At 36.8% G+C, this 15269-nt stretch overlaps 1 protein-coding gene across 1 annotated transcript in view; it reads left to right on the forward strand.

Annotated features, from left to right (window-relative positions):
- TBPL1 (TBP-like 1) overlaps positions 1-15269 on the forward strand; it is a 28957-nt gene that overhangs the window by 8711 nt on the left and 4977 nt on the right. The window contains exon 2 of the mRNA XM_005859029.2: positions 13077-13255. Within this exon, the coding sequence (XP_005859091.1) occupies positions 13121-13255 (135 nt within the window). The 5' untranslated portion in view covers positions 13077-13120. The remainder of the gene's footprint in view (positions 1-13076; positions 13256-15269) is intronic.

A 15269-nucleotide genomic window follows, 5' to 3' on the forward strand; every position in this document is an offset into this window, starting at 1 on the left:
TGCACAAATTTTTGTGCACCGGGCCTCTAGTCTATAATAATAAAAGCATAATATGCTAATTAGACCGGACAGCTGAACGAACGACCTTCTGAACTACCTTCCAGATGAAGCCGGGGCTTTGAGGGAAGCCCGGGTCCCGGGTGCCAGAGGGCAGCCGGGGGAAGGAAGGCCTACTCTTGCACGAATTTCATGCATCGGGCCTCTAGTAAGGAAATAATAGGGTACTGTTGGAGAGCTTGAGTGGTGTGGACCTATGGAGATTATTATTATAGTGAAAAATGTCTATACTTCCCACTGTTTCCCCACCCCAACAATCCTTTCTTTTAATTGCTCTTAAAGTATTCATTTAATTCATAACTATTGAGTTGATGACCAAGTGCCCGTTGTTAAAACAAATTTTAAAGAAACACATTTATATTAAACAGTTCTCTTCAAGGATCATGAGACAGTTATAATGGAACCTTTGCATTTGCTGTGCCCTCTGCTTTTGGGGTCTTTTCTCTCAGTTTTTCATGTTGCCTGGGTCCTTATCCTTGAAGATCTAACTCTAAGAAGAATTTCTCATTTTTGAGGAAGTTAAGAGGCCTTCCTGGATTCTCCTAAAGTTTCTTTTGTGACATCTTATTTCCTTTATACCGTAGATCACATTCTCTATTTTAATTACTTCTCTATTTGTTGTTTGTTTCTTCCACTGGAATACAACTTCCACGAGGGTCCCTTACCTGACTATTTTGTTCTGAGCTATATTCCCAGTGTTTAGACACATTAGTTGTATTCTAAATGAATGCACTTATGAGTAGTAATTTAATTGAAGGAGTGGGGAAGGGCATCCTAGGCAGATATAAACTCAGAAAAGGGTCTGCTATTGCAAGAGGATTGGTAACTTCAGACTGCTCAAGTGTATTGAAAGTAGAAAAGGTTATAAAAGTATATTTGGAAACGTGAAGCTCACTGAATTTATAACAAAGCAAGTTAGAGTCTATTTTGTCCATATGAGAGAGCCAAGAGATGTGTCTTTAAGCAGGATGTGGCATAGTCAGGAAGATAATTCTGGTTGCCTCTTTGGTGGATGGACCAGACTGTGGAGATGGGAAGCAGAGAGTTCCATTAGAAGACTGTAGCCGTAATGACATATGAAAGCCTAAAATAAAACACTGATGCTTTGGATGCAGAAAAGAAGCTACATCAGAAGTTAACTGGGTATAGGAGAAAAAAGAGATGAGGGATGGTTCTGAAATGTCTGACTCAGGTGTGTAAGTGTTGGATGATAGCTCCATTAAAATTAAGAACCAAGGGACAGCAAGTATTTCTGAGGGGATTAATTTTGGATGTGTTAATTCAATGAATATGCCTCATAGGCAGTTAGGAATATGAGTTCTGATTTCTGATAGGTCATCATTGATGCTAGGAGCCATAAACTCATGTATAGCAATTGAAGCCTGAAAGTTTAATGTAGAAAAGGATTTATCCAGTGATCTTAAACTTCAGGGGTCTTAAAATCTTTTGAGATTTGAAGAAAACAATGGCCTCCTCTGGTGCCACATTCAAATTTGTGTGTACATAAACAATTTCAAGGGGTTTCTCGCCTCTGGAACCTATAGTTGAGCTGTCAGGCCTGTAATGGGATTTAGTTAAGAACTTCTGATTTAAGGAGTAGATGGTAAAGTATTTGAGCTAGGAGGAGGATTTAAGAAGAAAGGTGCCTCTGAAGCCAAGCAAAGGGTGGGGTGGTGCCAGAGGAAGAATTTTGAGAATTGGGGGTTCCCAGTTACGCCCTGGAATGGTCGAGTAGGAAGGAGTTTCAACTGTGACTTTGGATTAAGCAAAGAGCCATCCATTGGTAACGTTTTATGTCATGCAGAGGCCAAAGGCAGATTGCGATGATACAGTGCATGAATCTGAGTTAAGGAAACAATCAATACATGGTAAACAGTGTGCAGAAATCTTGATAAATAGTCCTGATATGTGGATATAGCTCCTTTTAAGGATCTATTTACTGAAAGGATAATTCTGTTATTTTGACGACTTGTGGTATGGTGTTTCAGCCCAGTGGTTCTTAACCAAGGTGCCCATTAGAAACAACTTGGAAATGTTTTAAAAACCAGGGCCCTACAAACCTTAGTTAATCAATGCTTTGGGAGTTGAGCCTCTTCATAGTTTTTTGTTTGTTTAAACTTCTTGTTAAGAACCAATGTTCCAGCCAAAACCGGTTTGGCTCGGTGGATAGAGCATCGGCCTGCGGACTGAAAGGCCTCAGGTTCGATTCCGGTCAAGGGCATGTACCTGGGTTGCGGGCACATCCCCAATAGGAGATGTGCAGGAGGCAGCTGATCGATGTTTCTCTCTCATCGATGTTTCTAACTATCTCTCTCCCTTCCTCTCTGTAAAAAATCAATAAAATATATTTAAAAAAAAAAAAAAAGAACCAATGTTCCAGTCAGAATACTTCCTTATCACTCTTGTTACTAGTATGTGTTCTTTTAGTTGTATGTTATTATTTAATTACTCAGTTTTCTGTTGTGCTACTTTTAAATCATTGTCCTTTAGTCTTTCTCATAGAACTTAGTTTCCATTATAAAAAAATTTATGGCTTTCTTCTGATCTTTAGCCAAGTTCTCCATTTTTATCATTTTAAAATCTGACCAATTCTGTGTAAAACCAGAAATTCTTAATTGTGCTTATATATGGAAAGTGTATTTATTCTGTAATCCTGTTTGCTTTTATTTATGTTACATTTTTTACCAAATAGTAAAAACTTAACTAGAATAGTTTGAACTCTTGAACTCTATACACTATTTTCCAAGGAGCTAATTTCATAATCTTACATTCCTTTTCTTTCTTTCTTTTTTTAAAAATATGTTTTACTGATTTTAGAGAAAGAGGAAGGAAGAGGGATAGAGAGATAGAAACATTGATTGGCTGCTTCCTGCACCCTCCCCGCCCTCACTGGGAATGGAGCTCGCAACTTGGGCATGTGCCCTGACAGGGGAATTGAACCAGTGACTTCTTGGTTCATAGGTCGCCGTTCAACACTGAGCCACACCAATCAGGCTTACCTTCCTTTTCTTAACCTGGCAGTCATAAATGGCATAGACCTCTAACAGGTCTACATCAACACAGGCATTTTATTTGAAAGGTAAACCTATAAAAGTAGTTGAAAGGAAACTGTCAGAATAGGAAATTTCACCTGTTATGTTTTCACCTTGCAGTGCTTTCTCTTGATTAACTTTTTGATGAGCTGTCAGCAGTTCAAGTTTGAACCCTGCATTCACACTCTGTTTTTGAAAAATATATATTTTTTTATTGATTTCAGAGAGGAAGGAAGAGGGAGAGAGAGATAGAAACATCAATGATGAGAGAGAATCATTGATCGGCTGCCTCCTGAATGCCCCCTACTGGGGATCCAGGCTGCAACCTGGGCATGTGCCCTTGACTGGAATCGAACCCGGGACACTTCAGTCCCAGACGGATGCTCTATCCACTGAGCCAAACCTGCTAGGACCCCTGCATTCATATTCTTGAAATAAAAATCAGAATACAGAGAAGTTTGAACTTTATGCATGTCAACCCTGACACCAACCAGAAGCTGAGAGAGGGTTTATTCGGTTTGTGAGCTATCTAGTGAATTAATATTTATACTTGGAAAGAAAATACTCTTTATAAAATGATGCTGTTTTAGTAGCATTAGCATAATGGCTAAATTAGTCTTACAAATTGTGGTTATTTATCAGTAACTTGGGACAAATATCAAGATTCTCTAGAAAAAGATAAACTTCCTAGTTTTATAAATGATCACCCATGATATGGGAACATAGAGATATATGTTAAGACCTGTGGAGAAATGAACATGATAAATTTACACTTTAAATGAAAAGAATACGATGAACAGTTTTGTTGCAATTTAATAATTCAAACCAATAACTTTTTTGTTGGTTTGTTTGAAATGATTTTGTTACTGGAGATTTTTTTAAATTCACTGTTAAATTTAGTTATTTTTAAAATACCAGTTTCATTTACCAGATACATCAAAATTGTATTCTTTACTTTTACCCCTTGCTTTTAGACGTGGAAGAACATGATCTGCTTTTGTGCTCCAAAGCTTAAGGATCACAGTGAATAACTGGAAATCCTTTTTATTTTTGAACATTTCTCTAACCATGGAAGAATGAAGGAAGGAAAGTAATAATAGCAACAATGAGAATAGTTAAATTTGAATGCGTATTACCGTGTGCAACTACTATGCTGTGGGCTTTGAAATTTCAATGTTTACAACACTGTGATGGGTAATGTTATCTGCCTTATTTTGCTGGTGAGGACATTGAGTCACAGAGGCATTAAGTAACTTACCCAAGGTCATATGACTGATAACATGGTAGAGTCTGGATTTAACCAAGTAATCTGCCCCAGGGTCTGAGCTCTTAAATGTGTGTGTGCATGCGTGCATATGTATAGATACTGCTTCTTAACAATCTCAAACTAACGGTTAAGCTCTTACAGACATTGTATTGAATGTGCTTAGTGCCTTGGGAACTATGCCAAGGCTAGGGCACAGAAATAAGTAAGATTTGATCATACATCTGGAAAGCTTATTGTCAACCAAGGAAACATATATAAATAGAAACTTTCACTAGATGGTGGGAAAATGCAGTGATAGTGGTATGCATAGCAACATGGTAATGGGACTCCGAGTAGGGATACTCTGTCTTAGTCTTGGGGATCAGATGTCTTAGTCCCTTTGATTTCTTATTTTACCCATCGTGGTTTCAATTACCTTCTGTACTGGGGTTTCCAAATTTTCACCTCCAATCTAGACCTAGACTTACCCTGAGCAATGGACCCTTATCTGATTTTTCTGTCTCTCCTCTTGGATGTCTCACAATTTCCTTCAGTTCATCATATCTAAAACAGAATCCGTACCCCTCCTCCGTTTACCATCGCCCTTGCAAACCTGCTCTCCCTCCAGTGTTTCTATTCTAGTCAGTTGAGTGGAATAGATTAGGTGGTATCTTGGGCCACAAACCTAGAGTCATGCACCATCTCCCTCTTCCTTGAGTCAATCTCAAAGCTCTGTTCACTCTGTCTCCAGAAAATGTCTCTCTTCTCTGCTTCTTTCCGTTTTCCTTCACCCTGTCATCAGCCTACTACAGTCATCTCTCCCCGGGACTGCTGCACTATAGACCCTGACTGAGTTTTCTGCCCATTCTTATCTACTAGCTCATTCTTCTGTTACAAAAGTGGCACTGATATTTTTTAAAAACAAATATGTCATCTTTTGCTTTTCTTTTAGTTCACCGTGCTCTTGGGATAAATATGAAAAGTTTTAACATGGTTTGAAGTTATGATTTGACCCCTCCCTGCATTTCCAGTCTGATCTTATGCCAATTTCCCATTCACTCTTACCGCTCTAGCCATGCTGGCCCTCCTTCAGGGTCGAACAGTTCATACTTTTAACTCACCTCAGAGCTGAGAACATCTGCTATTCCTTTTACCAGGTCTTGTTTACTGTTGGATCCCCATCTCCTCGCATGCTACGACTGCTTAGATTTCCAGTTCATTGTTATAGAATTGATTGGATGAAGGTGATGCTGACCTATAGAACAAGTGGGAGTTAGCCAGGTGTACAAGTGGGGATAGATCAATTTTAGCAAAAGGAATAGCATAAGCAGGCAAAATACTAATATTTCTTTACGTGTAAGAGCCTTTATAAATCAGTAAGAAATCTCAGAAGGAAAATGAATAAAGGATATGAGACAGTTAACATAATAAATAGTAGTTAGTAATATTTGAAAAGTTCAACCTCTTTAGCATTCAAAGAAAATTAATCAATTTAATATTGCTGATTTTTATATCTCAGGTTGTCAAAGATTTTTACAAAGTCCTTTGTTGACTAGATACGACAGCATATACATATGACCCCAATCTTGTTTAATATGCACAGATAAATATATGGATTTAGCAGCCTCAAAACATATGTCAGTATAAGCATAGAAAAAAATTAGTAATTATCACTGTGGTAGGATTATGGGTGACTTTTTTTGAGTATTTCTTATGTAATTAGAAAATGACATGCTGTCTTCTTTATTTTTTTTAAATATATTTTATTGATTTTTTACAGAGAGGAAGGGAGAGGGATAGAGAGTTAGAAACATCAATGAGAGAGAAACATCAGCTGCCTCCTGCACACTCCCTACTGGGGATGTGCCTGCAACCAAGGTACATGCCCTTGACCGGAATAGAACCTGGGACCCTTGAGTCCTCAGGCTGATGCTCTATCCACTGAGCCAAACCGGTTAGGGCCATGCTGTCTTCTTTAAAAGCCATACACCAAGCCATTAATTTGAAATACTAAATCTGTCCAAATTTTGCTTTTACATAAGCAATTGATATGCTTGATATGTGAATCCCCAAATTTTAGGTTGTATTCAGTAAAATATAGTTTTTTTCTTGGTATCTGTAATTAGACATTGGTTCAGATTAATATTAATGTTAGCACTGACTAATATGACATTATTTTAATAGAGTATTTTTAATTAGTGAGGTGCTCGTTAATCTGTTAAAACAATTATGTGGTGAGGAAATGGGGTTGTTTGCATTTTACAAGTGAGGGTAGGAACAGTTCAGAGCTGTCATGTACCTTCCATTAGGGTCCACATCTTCAACATCCAAGTTTTATTCCATTAGAGATACACTGTAGTACATTGTGAAATAGTGAAATTCTTTTTTTTTTAATATATTTTTACTGATTTCAGAGAGGGAGAGAGAGATAAAAGCATCAATAATGAGAGAGAAGCATTGATTGGCTGCCTCCCGCATGTCCCCCACCAGGGATCTAGCCCGAAACCCAGGCATGTGCCCTGACTGGGAATCGAACCATGACCTCCTGGTTCAAAGGTTGATGCTCTACTGAGCCATGCTGGTTGGCCTGAAATCTTTAAGAAGGCTGCTGTTTAAACATTATCAATATGTATGAACATAGGTTTAAATTAACTGAGTATTAAGTTTAACTTAACCACATTTTCATTCTCCTTTAATTGGAACTTCTTCATGAGAATGTAAACCACTGACTTCTCTTTCCTTAACATCCATTCAGAAAATCAGTATCATTTACATTTTCTTCACCCCCTTTTAGGCATCATTACAAGTATTTTTATCGACTGAAGCATACAATATACTACTCTTTACTATTTTAAAAAATAGATAGTTGCTGGTGACCGTCAGAGTTATTATTAATTAACTTCCATTAACATTTTTTGTAGTTTTCTTAATATGAAATTTTAAAAAGTGTAACACTTAATTTTGATGCAAGTTATTCACATGCTTACCAGTCTTCAGAATTGGTATTTAGAGTGAGTCAGAGATACAGTAGTTGCAGACATGTAGTGAACATATTCAGAGCTGTCATGTACCTTCCATTAGGGTCCACATCTTCAACATCCAAGTTTTATTCCATTAGAGATACACTGTAGTACATTGTGAAATAGTGAAATTCTTTTTTTTTTAATATATTTTTACTGATTTCAGAGAGGGAGAGAGAGATAAAAGCATCAATAATGAGAGAGAAGCATTGATTGGCTGCCTCCCGCATGTCCCCCACCAGGGATCTAGCCCGAAACCCAGGCATGTGCCCTGACTGGGAATCGAACCATGACCTCCTGGTTCAAAGGTTGATGCTCTACTGAGCCATGCTGGTTGGCCTGAAATCTTTAAGAAGGCTGCTGTTTAAACATTATCAATATGTATGAACATAGGTTTAAATTAACTGAGTATTAAGTTTAACTTAACCACATTTTCATTCTCCTTTAATTGGAACTTCTTCATGAGAATGTAAACCACTGACTTCTCTTTCCTTAACATCCATTCAGAAAATCAGTATCATTTACATTTTCTTCACCCCCTTTTAGGCATCATTACAAGTATTTTTATCGACTGAAGCATACAATATACTACTCTTTACTATTTTAAAAAATAGATAGTTGCTGGTGACCGTCAGAGTTATTATTAATTAACTTCCATTAACATTTTTTGTAGTTTTCTTAATATGAAATTTTAAAAAGTGTAACACTTAATTTTGATGCAAGTTATTCACATGCTTACCAGTCTTCAGAATTGGTATTTAGAGTGAGTCAGAGATACAGTAGTTGCAGACATGTAGTGAACATAGTTTAACTTTCTGTTTAATGTAATGTGATGAAGATTTTGTACATCAAATACTTTTGCTCTTATGTAAGCATTTGTTAAATGTTTTATATTATACTAGAGGCGCGGTGCATGAAATTCATGCACAGGTAGGGTCCCTAGGCCTGGCCGGCGATCAGGGCAGATCGGGGCCTTCTGGCTGCTGGCAAGGGCCTTCCTTCATTTGAGCCGCCCCTGGTGGTCAAGCGCACGTCATAGCGAGTGATCAAACTCCCATGGGGAAATTTTGCATATTAGCCTTTTTTATACATATAGATGTTGATATAATAGATCCTCCTTTCCTTGGGAGATACAAGGGTTTTTGTGACCAAGCATATTATTAATGACTTTTTTTCATGTGGTTAGAAAATAAAAATGCCAACCCCGAGGACTGGTTCCTGAAGTATAAGCTCTTGGGTCATGCATGAAAACATGTCCTCATGACAGAATGTTACCCTGCCAAACAAGTGAAAGGTTTTGCAATCTTGTTCACTGTTTGCTGGCAGTGGTTCTCAACCTCTGGCCCTTTAAATACAGTTCCTCATGTTGTGACCCCCAACCATAAAATTATTTTTGTTGCTACTTCGTAACTGTAATTTTGCTATTGTTATGAATTGTAATGTAAATATCTGATATGCAGGATGGTCTTAGGTGACCCCTGTGAAAGGGTTGTTCGAACCCCAAAGGGGTTGCAACCCACGGGTTGAGAACCGCTGCCTTAGTGCATGTAGCTTTCTTCCTTTACTGCCCCTTTGAACACAAATGCATGTTGAAGGTAAGTGGGAAGTGCAGAATTGGGATATTAATTTAACTAAACTAATGCAGTAGCTCCAGAATTAAAATATAATTCCTAAATTTTGTCTAAGTGCGTCTTCATCTAAGCTGTTAGAATTGGGAATTTTAGAATTAGATGGGATTTTAGAAACCATTTAGTCTCATCTCCCACCTAATAGAAGACTCATTCTATACCCTTCCTAACTGTTGGTTAATTATCTAGCCCTACCCTCTACCCCTTTCTTTTCTTTCCTTCTCTCTTCTCCTTCTCTCTCTCTCTCTCTCTCTCTCTCACCTTAAAAGACCAGATTGTAACTATTTTAGACTTGTGGGTCATTTGGTCTTTGTCAGAACTGCTCAATGGTGCCATAATCATTATGTAACAACATGATTATGGTTGTTCCAATAAAACCTTTTTTATAGAACAAGCGCTAGCCCTTTGGCTATCGCTGACTCCTGCCTGACCTATTAAGACCTCAGTTTTCTCTGTCTGGTAATGTGATTGTTCTCAAGTTTTGTACCAATTCATTAAATACTATTTGGTTACAATATTCAACTATGTGAATCTATCAAACAGTAATAGCTGCCATTTATTAAACATGGTGTGTGTACTATGTGCTTGACATAGATAATTAAATTGAATCCTTAGAAATACCCTGGGAGGTACAGTGATATTATTACCAATTTCCAGAAAAGTAAGGTATATGCTGTACTGTTAAACAGGTGTAAAAGAACACTCTCTTTCTCAAAGGCAAAATGTTTTATTTTTTTCCATCTTGGTCACAGGCATGTGTTGGGAGACTGTCAAGTATAGTAATTGGTTGGAATCACCATACAAACTGTTTTCTATCTGCTATTTTGGGAGCTTTACAAAGAAGAGTTGGTTTAAATGCCATGTCTTACTTTTAGAAAAAAAATGATCACTAGGGGAACAAGTGCGTTCATGTTGTGTTTGCAAATTAGTCTATATCCAGCCTTCCCCTCTGCCATTTCTTAAATCATGGATGGCAACTTTGTGGTTAAACCTTTTAGGCCCCTCCCTCAGTATCTTCATATGCAACTTGAATACACTTAAAGTAGCTACGATCTACTTTTTTGTATACTAAGGTTTCTTTAGGGTTATTTGTTTTGCTTTTAGTTATATTATTGCGGTGTTTATTATGGCCTTTCAGTTTAAGTATCTTTTCTGGTGTGGAATTTAAAATGTAGTAGTCTTAGGTGCAATTTGTCTTAAAAGCCAGGAGGTGGCAGTGTTTTCCAGGTGCTGCTTTAAGATTTCAGGTGCCGAAGGAATGTTTTTAAATACCACTAGAAAGTCAGAGGACCTAAAGAACAGTGTATTCTTGTCTGAAAAATCATGGATCGAAGAAGAAGTTGCTTCAACTCTACAGTGCATTTTAATGAAAGCTAGAAATAGAATATTTCCTGAAGTTAGGACAGCTGCAATTTTGAACTTTGCTTCTTATTTGAAGGATATATTTGAACTCATACTAGGTATTTACTTCAGAAACAGGAAAAAACACCTGATTAAACCATGTCTTCATATCAGACTTTGGGCAGTGGAAAAATAACTGATAACTATATTTAAATAAAAATGGAATTAACTTTATTTTTCTTATAGTAAATCTAATATATATTTGTTGTTCTTAAAAAGAAAAATCTAGTCTACAAAACAAGAGAAGAAAAAAGTTTTACAATCACTCAGATGCCAACTCTCTGAATACAATAATTGTTAACGTTTTGGCTGTTTAAGTATCTAAGTATATACTTATGATGAACTATGTGTGTGACCTCGTCTTTAGAATTTAAGTTGCTGCAGTATAAAAATAATCATCTGTTTTGAATTTCAAGGCTTCTTTGCATTCACAAAGGTTTGCTTTACCCCTTCTATCTTGACTTATTTTTACCCTACATATTGTCCTTGAATTTTCTCCTCAGTTTACTAATTTAATACTCAGAGAAGTAGATCTGAGTGAATTTGTTTTAGCCTATTTGATGTAAAAACAAAACAACTTTGTGAATCAGTAAATTTGACATAGTTTCTTTATATGTAATTTCTCCTTAAATAGTGTTTTGTAGCTTATTCTCATGGGATGTGTGTCAATTAGGATTAGGTTTGGCTACATACCTCAGAAATCCAGTATGAGGGTCTTAACAGAAATAGACTTTCTCTCATATTCATGACATCTAGAGTTAGGAAGTGCAGGGATAATAAGGAGTTTTATTACCCAGAGTCTCATGATCCCAAATGGCTCCTTGAGCTCCAGCTCTCACATCCAGACTCTAGGCAGCAAGTATGAAGAAGGGCAGAAAGGCAAAGGGGTTTTTTTTGCTGGCTTAGATCAGTCCCTCTAAGCACACTTTCCAAAAGACACAAAACTATTTCATTTTACATTTTATTGACAGTCACAGAGTCATGTGGCTTTTTAGCTGTACCTGTTGCCTGGGAGCCTGAAATGTGTAGTATTTTATTTCTGCCACAATGTATGTGGCTGGCTAGACAGCTGGGTTCTGTTCCTTGTGAAGGAAGGATGGAGTGGATGTTGGGGTGAGCAACTTGGAGCCTCTTCCTCACAGTTAAATGTAATCATGGGAAGTGATGCTAAGAAACCTCTGTTCTACCAGTTGATTTGAACACTCATTTTATCCATAATCACTTTTGGTTTTGTGTTATTATTTCCAAGATACATGTGCTAAGTACTTTTCATACATTTTATATAATCCCCCAATACTATCTCATAGGCACCATCCATTATTACATGTCACATCTGAGAAAACCAAGGCACAGAGAGACTGCTTAACTTGTCCATGTTGTCATAACTAGTAATTGATTATTCAGACATTGAGCCTGCTGCTTAAGATCAGTATTGAAAACTGCCTCTGTCCTCTGCTTATTAATCTACCTATATATCTATTAATAAGGGCCACTGCCACCCCTGCCCCACACCTTATACATAAAAATCATTTGAGGTTGCTTAAACATACACAAAGAACAGAAAAACGAGAAAACAAGCAGATTGTAGGGAACCTAAGAGTGAGAAAATACAATGCAGTTGAGGAACAATTGGTACACAGAATTGGATGCAGTCTGATCCTGTGGAGGTGCCGGAAGTCTTGGTCTGATTTGTTCCTGGGTTCTAGTATAGCGGAAGGCAGAAAAAGAAAATTGAATTTTCTTTATTTGGACACTTGGCATCTTCATTGTTTAGTCACATAATAATTTATATCTGTTGCTATTTTCTGATTTTCTCTGTAAATTAGGTAAGATGAATTATCATTACTTATTTATTTAAGATGTGGAAACCCAGTCAAAGAAAAATTTTTTAGCTGGAATATGGGTCTTATGCATAGTACAAACTAGGGCTCATTTTGTTTGTTTATGGAAAATGCTTCCTGTCAGTTTTAAAAAGATATGTATTTTGGAAGATTGTGATCTCAGTAAAAATGGTGTTGTGCTAACTACTTGTTAGAGCTCCTTCCTACACCACACACACACACACACACACACACCCACACACACACGTCTGTGAGCTCCTTGAGGACAAAAGACTTGGCCTCATACACTTTTTTTCTCCAGTGTCCTCAATGTATAGTTGTTCAGTAGGTGAATAATGAATGAACGACTGGTAAATGAGAAACATTTGTTTATAAATGTTATAAATAATGTTTCTGCTTCTTTAAACTTAAGTCATTTACTCAAAATAAGTGAAAAATAGGTCTGACTTTTTATAGCCCTAGCAAATGTGAGATGGGTTATAGTGCCATTAATGATTAGATATTGGAACCACAAAGTGCAGCCCTTGAACTTGGTGTGTTTGAAGAATTGCCATAACTGTGATACACCTGGAACATAGTGGTGGTATAGGCAAGTAGCAGGAGATAAGTTTGGCAGCCTCCTGGCATGTAAAAGTTACTTATTAAATTTAAGGAATGAAAGTTAGATTTTAATGATGTTATCTTTTAAAAATGGCATTTTTAGTGGGGAAAATAAGGGACATGATTTGATTTGAGTAACATTTAAAAATAAATAGTATCGATTTGTTTTTTGCATTTTAGTTTTCAAGTTTATTTGTGAAAAATTCAGAAAACATTAAAGTTTAATTACTTTATTTTATTTTGTTTCTCAGGATGTGATCTTCGTGGTGGGAAGCTAAGTTTTTAAACTACCCCAATGGATGCAGACAGTGATGTTGCATTGGACATTCTAATTACAAATGTAGTCTGTGTTTTTAGAACAAGATGCCATTTGAACTTAAGGAAGATTGCTTTGGAGGGAGCAAATGTAATTTATAAGCGTGATGTTGGAGTAAGTATCTGAATTTTGGTATGTATGCTAATTGTATAGTGCTAGGAATGATGTACTAAAATGTATTTATTCTATAGAGCAGCGGTCGCCAACTGGTGGTCCGCAGACCACTGGTGGTCCGTGAGGTCCAAAAGATTGGCGACCACTGCTATAGATAATTTATGAGCACCTTACCATGTGCTAATTGTGCTGGATACAATAGTGAGCCCTGTAGAAGTGGCACCTTTTCTCATGAAGTAGCAGCTTTTGGAGATACTTATCTCCAAGTCTTACCAAAGAACTCATTGGCTACTAGACATTTTATACTGTTCTCTCAATTTCTTTTGACTGAAGAAGGCGACTTTTATACTTTTTATGTATATTTATTTAAATACTAGAGGCCCAGTGCACAATTTGTGCACTGGTGAGGTCCCTCGGCCTGGCCTCTGCCCTCTCATAATCCGGGACCCCTCGGGGGATGTCGGAGAGCCGGTTTCAGCCTGATCCCCACAGGCCAGGCCAAGGGACCCCACCAGTACATGAATCCGTATGCATATCTTTGGTTAATCTCTTCCCGCCCTTCTCCCTCCCCCCTTCCCTCTGAGATTCATCAGTCTGTCCCATGTTTCCATGCCTGTGGTTTCTGCTCCTGTATTGAGTGTCTGCCCCTTGGTGATCAGTGCACGTCAACCAGCCAATCGCTTAGACTTTTATATATATAGATAATTATGTTTGAATGGTGTCCTAGGATAGAGAAAGTCAGATTGTAAATTTTGTAGCATGTTGTCATAGCCCTCTTTAATTAGCCAGGATAGCTGGTATTCTTTCAGTAGCAAATTGCTGAAAATATGGTTCATATCCTACCCTGTATATTCTAAATTGTAATTTTTGTAAAACCCATAATACTGAAAATAAAAGCTGTTAACTTGCTTTTTTAACCTTAGTGTTTTGAGATTAATATTATACATGACAGTGGGTGTTCATTTGGCTTTTATAAACCAATGATTGATGAGATTATATATCATACATTTTTTATGAAAATTAAGAATGTATTTGAAGGCTTTATTTAAGCTCTAAAAATTAGATGCCAGTATACTTAGGAAAATTATTATTAGTTCTTAGTGCTAGAAACTAAGTGAAGATGAATTAAAATTTTCAGTGACCCGCAATTAAAGATTTTCAAGTTCAATAATGTCATCTTCATTTTTTTTTAAAAAAAGGAGTAAATATGTTTGCTAAAAAGTTTAGTGAAGAAATTGCCTAATGCTACTTTGAGACTTTTAATATACCATATGGCAGGGAAGTCATTTTTCCTAGGAACGTTAACTGAAAAGGCTGAGTTGATGGACAAGCTGGTGGTGAAAGACAAACGTAGAATAAACTCAGTCTAGTGTTTCCCAGCCACTTGTGTTTGAAATTTTATAATTATTTACTCAGATTCCATTTTGTGTCTTTGTTAATTTTTGTCTTCCCAGATTTAATAGCTTTCTAGTTTGATAATATGGCATATAACAGAGAAAAGGAAGACCTCAAACTGTAACAAGAGTTTTAAGGAGAAATACCTGATTCATTTATGTGCTACATTATTCAGTAAACATTTATCTCTTACATATAATGGGCATATGATAAATATTTCCATAAATGAAAAGTTGCAATGAAAATTTAAATTCACATATTATCTTGGATCTTAGCTCTTGACCTATTTATACTCACAATGTAAATAATTTTATTCAAACCCATAGCTTTAAATGCCTTTCATATCTAAAATTATATCTCTAGCTCCAACTTTTCCCCTGCATTCAAAATTTGCATATAGAACTAGAATATATAATAGGCATTTTAACTGTAAGACAATGTCAAGTAGTGATGGATACCATGAGGCTGAATAAAGCAAGGTTAGCATTTACAGGGCAATAAAGGGATGGGTGTTTTGGTGGAAGAGTCAGGAAAGGCCCCTCTATGGAGGTGACATCTGGTGAGAAACTTGAATGAAGTGAAAATATGAAGGAAAAATATTCCAGTTGAAAATAACAGC

Source organism: Myotis brandtii, unplaced genomic scaffold, assembly GCF_000412655.1.
Source record: "Myotis brandtii unplaced genomic scaffold, ASM41265v1 scaffold123, whole genome shotgun sequence".
In the NCBI taxonomy this organism is placed as follows: domain Eukaryota; kingdom Metazoa; phylum Chordata; class Mammalia; order Chiroptera; family Vespertilionidae; genus Myotis; species Myotis brandtii.